The sequence below is a fragment of the Triturus cristatus genome, chromosome 4_1 (genome assembly GCF_964204655.1).
Source record: "Triturus cristatus chromosome 4_1, aTriCri1.1, whole genome shotgun sequence".
NCBI classification, from domain to species: domain Eukaryota; kingdom Metazoa; phylum Chordata; class Amphibia; order Caudata; family Salamandridae; genus Triturus; species Triturus cristatus.
Genome location: NC_140585.1, coordinates 1147915159 through 1147931082, shown reverse-complemented (window position 1 = coordinate 1147931082; position 15924 = coordinate 1147915159). Strand labels below are relative to the sequence as shown.

General features: G+C 43.2%; 1 protein-coding gene across 2 annotated transcripts in view; it reads left to right on the top strand.

Moving 5' to 3' along the window:
- The window catches only part of MAP2K7 (mitogen-activated protein kinase kinase 7), a 178911-nt gene that overhangs the window by 155599 nt on the left and 7388 nt on the right, over window positions 1-15924 (top strand). For both annotated transcript variants that reach the window (XM_085654285.1, XM_085654284.1), the window contains one exon: window positions 1512-1654. In XM_085654285.1, the coding sequence (XP_085510411.1) occupies window positions 1512-1654 (143 nt within the window). The remainder of the gene's footprint in view (window positions 1-1511; window positions 1655-15924) is intronic.

Below are 15924 nucleotides of genomic sequence, written 5' to 3'. Positions count from 1 at the left end.
GTGCAATGTAACATACACCTGGTACATCAAATTAGTGCAGCTGCCATTCATTCATACAGGAACAGACTGCAACAGCCAATTAAAAAAAGTTATTTTAGTACATTTCCTCCAGGTATTCACCAGTTTCCTCTTGTGAGAAGATCTACTGTCCATTGGTTGCAATGTGTCATGACTTGTGTATAGACCTTTCAAGGTTAAGCTTCTGTCAAACCTAATCTCCTTTCTTGGATACTCTACCTTCCTCAAATCCATCACTTTGACCATGACCATTTTGAACTCTAGGTGTTGTTTACTTGATTAGAACGAGTGACATGGGCCCTTCGTGTATTGCAAAGGTGCTCATTCCAATTCATCGTAAATAAATGTTCCTATGCACGTTGCATGTTTTCTTACTTTGTGATTGAGGAATATCTGAATATTGTTTCTAACTGAAAAATGTCTTTGTTCTAACCTCTCTTAAATTTAGTTTGATCATAACTATAAAAACCAGCCTCCAGTGATTTCTTTTCTTTGTATAATTTACAAATGTGCAATACTATGCAAATGTGTGAATGCGTAATATAAAAAAAGTAAACAACATCTTTAATCTATAATGTTTCTATCAAATGTTGACCTCTCCTCCTCCTCATCCTAGTCTTGTCAGTCATTATTGGCTCCTCTACCACACTGTAGTATGCACATCATATAATCTATAAGACGCTTCTGCTACCACATACGTTTCTGGAAAGCACTGTTGTTCTTAGAACTAGGTCAGTGCTCTTAAATATCTCTTTAATTGGAAAAAAAATACATGGATTCTTTCTGGCAACCAGTGCTGTCACCTTATAGAGGTCTCATCTCTCTTGAAATCTCCATGTGTTTTGTGGAGAACGTTGGGTGGTGCAGCTGCTGAGACTCCTCCACATACTATCTATGGACATTACACACTATAGGCAGCTTGTACAAATTTTTCTTTTAACCAATGGTGTCCTTTGAGTGACTGATGTATGTTTACTTGCTTGAACGACAATCTGTTTTCTTCCTCACTCTTTTCTTAGAAATACTCTAAAACAATGTTTGCGAACAGGACAGTACCAGGATGTCAAAGTTAATATAATGTTACTTATATGGTGAATGTTACTCCTACTCCAGGGCTTTCTCCTATTTCTAACCCAACACCTACTAATCAATCTTTTTGTCATCCGCCAGTCCCAACACTAGAGTTGGTGTGCAGAGCATTCCACATAGCTCTATAATAGAATTACGCTGCAGTTTGACGAAGTTCCCTGCCAGTAGGCAATAGACATTGTAACAGTTGAAAATGTCCCTCCTTTCTGAGTCACACCTGGAGCCGTCCTCTGTTCTTAGTCTTAACTCATTTGCTCATCGCTGCTTTCTGTTTTTCATACAAGCATTTGTTTGTTAAAGCTGTTGTGATCATGTGTTCTGTGGCCTTGCCCATTTGCAGGTAATTATTGTCTTTTTCAGGATGCATACAGGTGTCCTTTCTGAATCTTTGCATTTCCTTTCAGGTGGAGTTGGCAACAGGTCAGTTCCCCTACATAAACTGCAAGACTGACTTTGAGGTGCTCACAAAAGTGCTTCAGGAGGAACCCCCTCTGCTTCCCTGTAACATGGGCTTCTCTCTTCACTTTCAGTCCTTTGTGAAAGACTGGTGAGTACCAGAAGCAGCCTGTGTAGAACCTTTTGTTTACTAGTCATGTTGTCATCATTAAGGATCACTCTTTTGCCTTATTATGTAGCTCACTTGTTTTTAAGTTTACATCTCTGCAGTGCACTATCTTTTTCTCACCACTGTTGTCTTTTTATTATCCTTCTTTTACACTTTCTCTATTGGAATTTAGTTTGGTCACTAGCCACTGACTCTTAACAGTTCATTAGATAGCCTTATGCTAGTTGGGAGGTTGCATGTTAAACCGATCTCCGTTGCTGCTGTTATAGATTTGTTTGTGTTGCGCCATAGTCTGCCTCTACTTCTGTCAAGGGACTTTTTTTTACAGCACAAAAAATATTTTGCTGCCGATAGGTTGATAATCTCTGTATGGAAACAGACTAATACTTTTCCATGAAGCAGATGTGCTCAGAGGGTTACCATTGGCACCAGGACGGTGTTTATATAGTTGCTGGTGACTAAAGATTTTATTTTAGAAAAATTCTACTTCTGTATAAAGCCAGATTGTACAGCGATCTGTCAGGGAAGTTGTTATTAAAGATGCCTGGAACAACTAGTTACAAAATTGCAGCATGTGTTATGGCATTTATGTATTTAAAAAAAAAAAATCTTGAAATTATGTAAAACAGAGGGAAAGAAAAAAGAGAGAAAACGGGTTGACACAGATCTTTGAATCAAATTGCATATTTTTAGTCCTATTGTCAAACATTACATGCATTTGGATTAATACAGTGAAGCACATATCTACATCTCATGAAACAAATATATAACATCCCTTAGACATTCACAAAGTATTGGGACGAAGCCCTCAACCATGCTTTTGCTAGTCGGCGTCCGGCCAGAACTTCCAGCAACACTGCTGATTACCTAGTCTGATGTGGAACGCCTGCAACATAAAAGTAATATTAGCAGCGTTGAAGTCATTTGAGTGGCAGCAATTACATTGACCACACATAATCTCAGACCAGAAGTCTGGTATTGGGGGAGAGGTGGGGGGTGCCAAGCCAGCTGCATAAAGTTGGTCTGTGGACCTCATAGTTCAGCTAGAAGATTATGTCTGCGCATAAATGGGTCCGTAAAGCATATAGTGGTGCTAGAGGCTCGTGTTAGGGCTATCTAACTGCATTTGCGGTAGATCAAATGCTGTTCAGTGTCCACTTATCTAATGTTTGGTTTGGAGTACTGCTACTAGTTTAAGTTCAAAGACTTTGTTTCTGTCCAGGTCTTCTCAGATTGACTTGTAATCACACTCTCCAAAACCCACAACACAGCGAGACACAGACTCTATCTCTGATGGGTTTTTTCCACCATCAGATTTGGAGCTGTTTTTCTCTGCTCCAAAAAGAAGATTAATTACTTCTCAAGAACCTTTTATCCAGAGATTTCCAGGAAGCACAACTTAAGCAGTGTACTGCATTCAGAGTGCAATTAGAAGAGAATTCTTATTATGCCACTAGATATCCACCTTCCAAGGGTTTTGAAGGTGATGGGATATAGAAGATAAGCCTTTTCCTTTTTGCCCCTCTTGTCATATAAAGTAGGTGCATTCGGTTCAGTGCGGGATCTGCAATTTTTGCTCTGTCTGACATGTAGAAACCTAGGTTTAAGAAGACCTCTTAGCAGTAAAATGATAGAAGGTGTGCTCACCACTCCACCATGGAAAAAAGTAGTCCAGCGAGGGGCCCATGTGACTTATTAAACATTTGAAAGCAATGCCAGTATAATCCTTCTAGGATTATTAACCGAGAGAAAGGGGATCAATGCCAATTTGCATTAGTTTGACTTATCCGATTACAGAGACGTTTCCCAAAATAAAGCACATGAAAGACCAACATCTGAGAGGCAGAAAGTCCGATCTGCAAAATAAACACAGGGCACCTCCCAGAGGAGTCAAATGCACACAGAATGGTGACCTGAAAAGCGGATTCACTTACATAAAAGCGGTGACTTCCTTGGCTCCAAATGGCATCTAATATGGGATTGGCTTTGAGTGCAAAAACTGCCATGTAAACAGTCCTCGACACCTGAAGAAGAGTAGTTGTGGGGGTGGCCATGAACTGATGCCTTGCGAACTCCCTGACATTATTAAGTTGGTATATCCGATATTGATGAGAGGATAAGGAAGATTTACTACAAAACATACCAGGAGTGTACAGGAAAATGAAACCAAAGATTGTTACAAAAGGTTCAACAATTTCATATGAGGGCATATGGTGTGTTTTAAATTCAGGCATTTATCAACCATTGACATGGTTGATAAATGCATTCAGCATTGCAGCTTAAGTGGAATAACACTTACTTAACATTTTATTTGATCATGAGCATTTGTCCGGGTTACAGGTGGACAAAATGCAGGAAAAATAAGGATACTGAAACTGTTGCATGAAAAGTGTCGAGTCCGTTCGCCTTTTAATCATCAGTAACATTGAGGACTTGGGTTTTTCCTTACTGTAGTCTCATCTTTTCAGCTCCGAAGGTTTTCCATTCCGGGGAATCATTAGCTTTGGCTTTTATCTAAAAAATGTCTTTCAGTATTGTATTGGTTTACTCAATGTATTTGAAAGTTGTGTCCTGTGTATAATAATTCTGGAAATGTTTCCCATGTGCAGTCTCACTACCCACAAGGATATCTGATGCCTCCTCATTGGATAAGCTATATTCTGCCAATCTCTGTCCTTTTGCCTGATCTGTGATATAGTGTGCCCAGCTTTGTTTTTCTCACATCTTAAGTCTTTGGTTTAAAATGGCCTCAGGCCTTGCATGTCTCGGATTTCTAATCCTTCCGGAGACAGAGATGTAAACCTAGTGATCATCCTTCTGTGCAAATGTTTTGGTGGCACTTTGGACATTTTTCAAAAGGCCTATTGTGCATGACCCTTATTCACAAGGTAACCGTACCTGTAAAAGTCCATCCTCCAACCCTCCTAAAATCAAAATATGCCAGAAAAACCAGGTTGATGGCATTTGTGGCTGTAGATACGCATGCTCTGCATATGTCTTTAGAGTCAAAAGATCGAGCGACTCCTATTCTTGGTGAGATGACGCATGAGCATCGACTCTTGTTAGGTTGTGTTCTCTACCGTCTGGTTTGGATATGTGTGCATCTGCTCTGTGTTTTGACTATTTTCCGTACAATTCAATTCTTCAGTTCTTTACTGTCTTCCACAGTATTGTTTTGAACACGCTTTTCCACTTCTTCACTGCACTTCAAATTAGTCGGTTCGGATTTCAACCGACCGCCCTTTGGGGTGCCGCCCGCCTCGGGCCTACCTTCCTGCATGTCACCGCCTCCATCAAATATGCGTTTCTAATGGAACGTACACCGTATAGATTTTGCCTGCGTTACCATGCAAAATACCGGCACTCCGATCAACACCTCTTGTGCAACCTCTGCCTTTTGCCCGACCATAAAGATGCTGACTGCGATGTGTGTAAGTAATTTCGGCCCAAAATAAAACCTTCGAGTTCGAAGGTCTCGTCAGTTGAAAATGTCTTGAAGGAGTGGGGCTGAAACTCCTGACCTTTTCGGCGAAGAACACGCCCAGGAAGAGCCAACCGCTGAAGAAGAGGAGGCTTTGTCTATTGCTGAAAGCTCCAGTTCCGACATAAAGGTGGACAAGGTGATGCACAAACTCCCATCCAGCCACCATTTGAGTACTGTGACCCCAACCCCTTCTCCTCCACCCAAGCCGGCTAGGGTGGCAGCTTTCCTAGTGTTGAGCTGCATAAAGAACCCCTAGAGCAGGATTTTCTATTTGACACCCTTTCTTCTACTTACAAGGGCACCTAGTATTTGCCCATGCTTCCTGGAACAAGACATGCTGAGGAAATTTTCAAAGAGCCAGTCTGTGCCCGGGTCATCGCTCCAAGGGTGGACAAAAAATAAAAAGCAGCTCCTTCTGACACCCTCTTTATTCGGAGTCTGGTTCCACCGGACTTCATTGTTGCAACTACTGCTCTTAAAAGGGAAAACAGTCAGGCTACTGAGGACACTCCACCTTCTGAAAAGGAGAGTAAGTGCATAAATGCGGTTGGGGAGAGGCTTCCAGCACAGGCAGCCAATCATTGGTTCATTGCCAATTCACAAGCCCTTTTAGCCCGCTATGATAGAGTCCATTTTGATGAAATGGAAGAACTCTTGCAGTAACTCCATGAGGAATACTACAAAAGAGGCCAACAGATTATCACTGAAGGGAAAACCATTATTAACAATTACATCCGCTGTGCCCTAGACGCAACAGATACAGTGGCTAGAGGCATTAATGCCAGCATGCTTCTTAAAAGAACCCCATAGCTTAGATGTTCTGGATTCAAGCCAGAGGTCCATCAGGCAGCCTTAAATATGCCTTTTGATAAAGAGCACCTTTTTGGACCGCAGGTAGATACTACCCATGACAAAATGAAAAAGGATACAGACACAGCTTAGGCCATGGGAGCGTTAAAAACTGCCACTTTTGTAGGCTCCTGTTGTCGCTTAAGCTACAGAGGTGCATAAAAATCCATCTCCACAGACACATCCACTTCCCAACAAAAACAAACCCAGTACACCTACAGTAAAGGTTATTTTAGGGGTTCCTTTAGAAGAGGAAACAACAAGGGAAGGGACAGGGGTGCCACCGCATGCGGAGCAACCCCACTGCAAACCATTGACTACCCAATGCCCACAAACAACACATGCCTGTTGTCTGGAGTCATTACCACACACCCCAACATTCCATCTCGTACTCCCAGGTTATCACAGGAACAGCTTACACTTCTCAAACAAGAGGTCCAAGCCCCCCCTTTTCAAAGGGGCCATTGAACCTGCCCCTCTTCAACATCAAGGCTCAGGGATATATTCTCTATACATTCTGATATCCAGAAAGGACAGATTGCTAAGACCAGCCTTAGATCTCAGACCTTTAAACCACTACATCCTATCGGTGCACTTCCATGTGGTCACTCTACACTGTTATCCACTTCTTTAACAGATCAACTTTATGGAAACACTAGACCTAAAAGACGCCTACTTTCACATACCAATAGACCCTGTTTGTCGCAAATACCTCGATTCAAAGTACTTCCATATGGGATGACTAACGCACCTCGGTGGTTTACAGAAAATACTTGGCAGTGGTCACAGCACCTCTGTGAAAACAAAATATCCACGTAGTTCCATACCTGGACGATTGGCTCATCAAGGCTAGCACTTACAAACAATGCCAAAGCACACTCAATTGACAGTGGTTTTACTCTACAGACTAGCGTTTAAGATCAGTGTTCCTAAATCTCCCCTTCAGCCTCTACAAGTTCAACCTTACTTGGGAGCAATCCTATAAACACAGGGTTAGCCTACACCACTCCTGCTCGAATTCAGAACTTTCAAGTGGCTCTATCCCAGTTCCAGCCAAACATGTCATGCATCTGCTGAGAATGATGGCTTCTTACATTGCCATAGTTCCCACACAAGGTTAGACGTGTGCCTCCTACAGTAGTGTCTAGCTGACCTGTGGTCTCCATCACAGGATGACCTGGAAGATCTAGTGTTGATAGACCTCCACACTCACCGTTCTCTGTAATGATGAAGCACCAACAACGTATTAAAGGGGCCCAGTTCCTCACATCACTCTCACCACAGACTCATCAGAGACAGTTTGGGTGCCCAGCTACAAATCTTGACAGTATAAGGTCTTTGGGATGTCAGGCATTAATATCTGCACATCAGCTACCTGGAGCTTCAGGCAATCTACCTAGCACTGAAAGCTTTCCTTCAGTTGGGGTGCCCAGCTACAAGTCTTGACAGTATAAGGTCTTTGGGATGTCGGGCATTAATCTCTGCACATCAGCTACCTGGAGCTTCAAGCAATCTACCTAGCACTAAAAGCTTTCCTTCCTCACCTGTGCCACAAGGCGTGTCTTACTCTGGGCGGACAATATGACAGCCCTGAGTTATCTACAAAAACAGGAGGGGCACGGTCTTCACAACTATCACACCCATCTCAAACCATATGGAACTGGGTTCTTCACCACTATATTCACCTGTTTCCGGAATATCTGCTGGGGACAGACAACTATTTTGCTGACTGGCACAGCAGGAAGCAGCAATAGATCCATAAGTGTGAACTCCACCTAAGAGTCCTCCTTCTCTACTTTCAAAGGTGGTGGTTTCCTTGGATCTACTTTTTCGCTACAGCAGAAAATGCAAAATGCCCGGACTTCGCCTCCAGGTATCCACACCCACTATCCAAGGGCAACGCCCAATGGATGAGTTGGTCAGGGATGTTTCTGGTTCAGAAACTCTGGCATAAATCTCACCATGATCCTTGTAGCTCCCACTTAGATATGTCAGCCCTGGTTCACAATACTACTAGATCTCTAAGTAGTTCCACGTGAGAAGCTCTCCAACAGGTTGGGCCTTCTCATTCAGAATCCAGAGCATATCCGACACCCAGACCCCAGAACGCTCCACCTAGCAATTTGGCTCCTAAGGTCATAGAGTTTGATTACCTTAATTTACCACCAGAATATATGGACTTGTCTCAAAGAAGCATGCTGATCCACAACTAGAACCTGTTATGCTGCAAAATGGGAATTTTTGTTTGTTACTGTCGGTCAAAAATAATTGATCATATAAAAGCCACAATGCATTACATTATCTGCTACCTACTTCATTTATAAAAGGCAAATTTAGCCTACACTTCCATACGGTTACATCTTGCTTCAAAGGCTGCCTATCTCCAAAATAAACCGCATCCCTCACTATGCAAAATTCCATTCTTCGAGTCATAAATGGAAGGACTCAAATGAGTTATTTCGACTTGGGTTCCTTCAGCACCCTCTTGGAACCTTAGCATTGTTCTCACTAGACTCATGGGTCCCCCCTCTGAGCCTCCTCTCTTGAGCCCCCTTCCCTGTCGCGGAAAGTGGCATTCTTAGTTGCCATTACCTCAATTAGGTGTCAGGGAGCTCCAGACTTTAACCTTAGAAGAACCATTCTTCCAAAATATATAGTGCCAGGCTCATTCTTTGTACCAATCCTAAATTCCTACCCAAGGTAGTCTCACAGTTTTGCCTCAAACAAGCCATTGAGCTCCTAATTTTTTACCTCACCCAGATTCTGTTGTGGAAAGATCTCTTCATACCCTAGGTGTAAAAAGAGCACTCATGTTCTACATAGAACTAAAACTTTCAAGAAAACAAAAGCACTCTTTGTGGCCTTTTCTTCTCATGAGGGTAACCCAATATCCAATTCAGGCATAACCAGATGGATAGTCAAATTTATTAAAACGTGCTACATTAAGGCCAAAAGACCTTTACCTATTACTTCCAGAGCCCATTCCACTCGTAAAAAGGAAGCCACTATGTCCTTTCTCTGAAATATTCAGATAGCTGATATTTGTCAGCCAGCTTAATGGTCTACACCACACACATTAACCAAGCACTACTGTGTAGATGTTTTAGCGCACCAACACACCAATGTAGGTCAGGCAGTACTACATACCCTTTTTCAAACTACTGCCACTCCCACAGGCTAGCCACTGCTTCTTAGGAGGGACTGCTTTACCGTCTATGCAGAGCATGTGTATCTACAGCCACACATCCCATCAAACTGATTATATTACTTATCCTGTAAGAATCTGTTTGTGGCATGTAGTGCTGTAGATTCACATGCACCCTCCCTCCTCCCCGAAAGCCTGTGGCCATTGTAGTATTATATATTTACCTCATTTATTTACTTTTGGCATGGACATAGCTTTTCTTACACATACCTTGCACTCCTTTCTCACCCACCTGCAAGAAAACAATCTAACAAAGTAGTCTATGCCTAATATCATCGAGAGGAGAAGTCACTCTTGTGACTCGAAAGACTTATTCCAAGATAAACAACGTGCACAACTCCCAACCCAACACTAGATGGCAGGAGTTTGCAGAGCATGTGAATCTACAGGACTACATACTGCGAACAGAGCTTACGGGGTAAGTAACATCCTTCTCCTTTGCTCTGAATACGGTGCCATCCGATTCTCGGATGCGTACTGCCTCAGTAGCAATGTTCACCCTCGTATGTTTGTACATCATATTTTCAACCTGAATCTTTCTACAGTCTTCCCCTCTTCCACACTCTTCCCCTCTTCCACACTAAACAGCGGAAAAAAGAATCTGAATATAGAGCCAAGGCAAGCGGCCATTGTGGACTTCTGGTCGCTGTCAAATGCTCTGCTTGTGGCTGACACTCAAAAAGGAGAAACCTGGTGATAAATGTGTTTTTTCTCTGACCCAGTCACTAAAGGGCAGAGTTATGCAGACATGTGAATGCTTCAAAACGATAGTTACAGGTATGTAACCAATACGTATTGAAACTGCTAAATCCATGTTGCCATTTCAACAACCAGTTCTATCACAGCATATTCAAAACTCACAGTCCGCTATTAGAAGAAAAAGATTTCTAGCAGTTCAAAGCTTAGCCTAGGGGACTTCCAGGAAGACGTTCTTTCTCAGCCCAACAGCGATTCCATCCTCATATTCCAAATCGATACACCTGTTGGAGACAGATTAATGACTTGTCGTTGGAGGGAAATTACAACTGATAAATGGGTATTTACACTGTGGAGAAGGTATATGGTAAAGAATGTACTAATCACAACTTCGTGAATCATTGACTGCTAGAGGTAATGGTGGCATTACTGACCAAAGATGGCTCTTTGAGATCAATCACAGTCTTACCTATTCTGAACTTATTTTTTAAATGAATACCCATCAAATGACAACTCTTCAACAGGTGATTGTGCTATTGCAACAAGTGGATTTCCTGACAGCCTTCAGTCTAAGGAATGCATATTCCAATTATCACAAGGGGATTTCTAGGATAAAATAATTAACAGTGGTGTGAAGTGTCTTGCTGCAATGGCTGCTCATATGCTTTTTACACATTTTTGTGTATCTTTAAATAAATAAAAAGTTTTTTGTTCTCGCCTGCCGTTAGCAGCGCGCATGCGGTGCTCTCGCCGTGCGAGGGCCTTTTGGAATCCATACGGATTCCAAAGCGTGCACGCGGACGAAAAGAAGATGTGCACACGCGGCGGTGGATTACACGTGACATCTCTGCACAACGTGCGCATGACGCGCTTTCGCTTGTTTTGCTAGTTGCTATTAGATTTGCTATCCCCGGACGGACAGAAGATGTGCAAGCGCGGTGTGGGATTACACGCGACATCTCTGACCAACGCGCGCATGGCGCGCTTTCGCCTGTTTTGCTAATTGCTATTATATTTGCTATCCCCTTGTCACCGGCTCCTTGCAGTGTCATTGCCCGATACTGACCTAACAAGCATTGAAAATGCAATAGGTCTTGCCTTTAAGTCAAAGCCATTTGCTTTACTAATTGCTATACAATACCATTAGCAAAGCAAATGGCTTTAACTTAATCAAAGGCCAGACCTATTGCATTTTTAATGCTTGTTTTTTTGGGGGTGCTACATTTGTTGACCGTCAAACACCCCAACCACCACTACAAGGGCTTGTTATGTTGCCAAATGGAAAATATTGGCAAATGTATGCATAAAGGTGATCTTTATTGCACGTAGGGCCCCTTTATTCATCAGCACAAGATAATAAAATACTGTGAGTACTTCCACAAGTCACTGGCTTAGCTTCTGCTTTTTATTCATGAGGAGCTGTACTGACCACATGCTGGAAAACAACCTTTCAGTGTTCAAGATCCCAGTCATAAAGGTATTTATAAAGGGGGGGGGGGGGTTACAAAGAGCATTTCACCTAGACCACTGCCTTTTTTGGAATTTAAACATTGCCCTTATATGGTTAACTGGTTCAACTTGTGAGCCGTGACATTCCAAATACCCTGCAGACTAACTTCTAAAGTGGTCTTTTTAGTGGCTATCACTTCAATATTCAAAGTTAGTAAATTGACGTTCCCAAGTTTCATGTACATGGAGAGAAGGTAGTTTTGCGCCAGTGCCCAATTTCTTTGCTATGTTAATCTTTTCCTTTCATGTTAACAAGGCTCCTTAATCAACATTTTTTTCCTAATCCTCATTGACAAGTGGGAAGGACAATCCGTCCTCCCTGTTCAGAGGGTCACTTCTATCATTGTATTGTAAGTGTATTTCTATAACGCTTACGACCCCTGACGAGGCATAGTGCTTTTTATAGCATATCATGCCACTTTGGAACCCAAGATTAGCAATTAATAGGTTAGTAGTATTTTTAGGTCTCGCGCCTAGCAGTGCAGTGTGTAGCACTGCTCGCGCAGCGGGAGACTCTTTTTGTAGGGGGTTTGGAAATGGAGCTAGGAATCGCTCGTGCGTGTGCGAGTCCTTTTGGACCACGCTATTGGCCTTTGCGTGCGTCTTTTTATGAAAGACTGCAGGCAATTTGCCAAAGGCGGGCGCATTGCTCCGCCCATGGCCTATTGGTGTCTATTACGCGCACCGCCGGTCATGTGGTTTCAATTATCGTGCCCAGACACGGGCGCGGTAATTGAAACCACATGGCTCGCTGTGGCGCTCGCGCACCACTCGCGGGCTTGTTTGTTTGACAATAGCGATCGCTTTCGCGATCGCTTTTACGGCGTGTAGTGACTCACTCCCGCCGGGCTCGAGAACATCAAGACTCACCCGCAACGTGTCCAGGCAGGGGGCGGGTGAGCAAGGATCCATTCCCTGGCGCAGGTAGCCCTTGTCTCGTTTTTGTCTATTTCTAATTATTGCTTAACTTTTTCTTCAGTTTTGCCAATTTTTCTTTTCTTTTTTTTTTTGTCTTATTCGTTCCTGGTTTCTTTTGTCAGTTCCTTCCTCCTTTCAGATTTTCTGCTCTTCCTGTCTTAATGCAACTCTTCCAGTCTGTCCGTTTCTCCTTAGTTTTCACAGACCTTTCATGTGTTTCTGCCGTTCCTGCGTCTTGCACTCCTGCTCGGCTTCCAGGAGTGCTTTAGGTGGGGGCATATTGCTGCTCTATTACTTATAATTGCGGAGTGTCTCTGCCTCAGGAGGATACAGCATATACTGCGAACCCCCACCCGCCGCTCGCCCACCCCGCACCTCTCTCAGCCCTGCGTGTCCTTATACACGTCCCAGACTGTGCGCAATTAAACCAGAGGTCCCTGGAGTGTCACAGTGCATCAACATTAAGTTAGTCAGGATAATTCGGAACTCGTCTTGAGTCATCCGATCAGGGGCTGTCCCTCCCAGCTGATCTCTGCCCCCCCTCCCCTTCCCCCTTCCTTCTGACTAGGAACAGGGAGGGGGGGCTGGGGGTTCGGGAGTTCTGCCCTCTGCCTAATTCTTTTGAGTGGTGGGACCACTTACCGAAACCAAAACAAACTCCCTCCTCGATGCGGCTGGAGTCGGTGTAATGAGTCGATACTAAAAAAAAATCAAAATAAAACTAATTATTAATATATTGAGTGATTTGAAGTGCTGCACGTCACACATTTCAGAAATAAAAAATAAATAAAAGGTCTGATTTTTATAAGCGATAACCCGGTACGCATGTTAGAAGTAATACATGTTTTTAAAACTATTGATATTACAATAACGATAAAATAGCAAAACCCATGCACGCACAGACAGCACGCTGACCAAATGATCTAACTAAGAATTTCAAAACAATATGCACAAATATACGTAATGTGGTCACTGCTACTAGCAATAAGGCTAACGTAATTTTAAGATACAGATGCATTGCGCCTGATATGGACGCCTAAGGTAGTTATAGAGACTTTATTCTCGAGCCTTAAATTAATATTCCCCAGCTCCTCCACCTTAAATTAATATTCCCCAGCTCCTCTGCCCTCCCCACCACGCTTTTATCCTGCCGACCGGCGACAGACATGTCTCTTTCGCAACCAATATTTACAGCGATACTTCCCCTCCGTCGCCGGGTTTCTGTCTTAGCCTGGTAGACCCTCTCATCCAGTCTTATGAGTTCGCCCTCGTTGTACACCTATGAGAACCCCTCCCTTCCGCCCCCCTTTCGGATGGCCCCAAAGCACCTCTTGGGCCCTCCGCTGATCGGAAATGATCACAGCTCCAGAGGCGCCAGGCGGACCAGCCAGACAGGTGAGCAAGCGCCGCCCTGAGTGACTTAAACAGCGCTCCGTGCACCTGCTACCAGGCGGTGGCGGGACTGGGGAGGGACAGCCAGGGCCCCCCCGGAGCCCTCCCGGAGGTTGTGCGGTGTGTCCTGATCTCCAGGGTAATGGGCAAAAGCAGAGGGGAGGGTGGGGCTGTTCCAGAGTTTGCGCCCCCTCTCCAGCCAGCACTAAACCTGCAGGGACCAATGAAGTGAGTGCCCCCTCTCCTTCCCCACCTACGCTACTTCTGTGGGGGCTACGGAATCTGTACCCCACCTGCACAACTTCTGGGTGGGATCTAGAAGGTATAGCCCTCCTGCGACGACTTCTGTGTGGGCTATGGAATGTATACCCCACCTGCACAACATCTGTGTGGGCTATGGAATGTTTATCCTCTCCCTCTTCCCACCTGCACAACTTCTGTGTTATGCAAGAAACGTCGGGCGAAAGTGGCTGTATGTGAGCGGCAATAACCCAATGATGTGAAGTGAGTGGCACCCTTCAGACGAGCATGACGGTGGAGCTCCAGCGAGGGTCTGAAGCGGGCGTGGCGATGGGCAGAGAAACTGCACTTTTATACATTTTTTTTTTTTTTTTTATATATTGATCCATGTGTTAATAGTACATGTATGTTGAAAAAAGTGCATGACAATGTTTGTAAGGTCGCTAACCAGATCTATAACACAAGCATTTGCAATGCAATAGGTCTCGCATTACTAAAAGTTTAAGCTATTGTTGTTGCATTATTATTTGCAACGCCAATAGCTCAAACTTAACCATTACGAGACCTATTGCATTGCAAATGCTTGTTTTCCTTGTGTATTAATTGTTAGGTTTGTGCTCCTAATTTTATGCGTGTTTAGTAGAGTTTTGAGTAGAGATCGAATTATAGGAATGAGTTTGAAAAGAGGGAGCTTAGAGTGGGAGAGAATGATAGAAATTAAGTTGAAAAAGGGAGGTAGTAGTTTTTTGTAAGTAGTGGTCGTGTGTGCTTGTTTGTTGGGTGGCATGGCTAAAAAGTAGGGGTGAATGTTTGAGGAGAATAGTTGGTAGTTGACAGTCAGTTTTGGGATGAGACAAAGGGAGGACAGATGGGAGGGACAGAAGTGATTTTTTTATTTTAAGTAGCAAAATGTATACATACGTATATACACACATGGTGCTTTGTAAAGTTATGTTTGCTTGATTAAACCTCTCGATATCAATATTCACATGTACATTGAAGCGGCAATATTTACATGGTCTGCTGTCCAGATTTATCTTGTGCATTTTTTTTCTGGTTTTAAATAAGTGCAATTAACTTCTTTATACATAAATTTACACATGCCACTTAATTGCCGTTACTATAAGTAGGCATAACTATCTACATATGCACCTGTATGTACATAGAAGCAGGAACTTTGACGTGGTCTGATAAACCCATGTATCTTGGGTTGAAGTATATAGTTTTCCCGTTATATAAATGGATCAACTTACAACCGGAGGCATAGTTCAAAGTACAATGACTTGTTTTTGTATAACAACATTTCTTTTCCATACTTTGAGAAGTGTAGTTGGTCATGTTTGATTATACTGTTGTGGTATATGCTTGAACTGTGAGTGTAGTCGTCATGTGGGGAAGAGACACCTCTTGACTAATCTTCTGAAGTGGAGATAGTTGTATGTGGGGCTTATGTACGAGAGATGTTCCACCCATATTTATTTTCTTGAATGATAGCAGAGTTCCCGCTGTATCTTGCAGTGATTGCCTTGAAAATGTACTGTTAAGCATTCATTTGAGTTTCCACAATAATACTGTAAATAAACCCAGATTCTACGTGCAGCCCAGTGCTTAGATTGCCAGCTGAGTATCGAAGAGATGGCCCCCTAGTATGATATACACCACATTGTATACATTTTGGACAGCTCTGTTCTCCTTGTTTTCTTACAGTTCCCTTGTGTTTGCTGTGATTGTGAGCACAGACAAGATCAGCCCTGAAAAAACCTTGTCAAAGTCGGTCTGTGAGCTATCTTGCATGCCTGGCTTAAACACTCAGTATATATAGCTCCTAAAAATACTCACTGACATGAAATTTGTTTTGTGGACATATATACCGTCAAGGACTGGAAGTAGGTTTGAAGTGGTAGGCCCAGATATGGAATGCCTTGTGAGTTTGTGCACACCCACGGACCTGCATGTTTA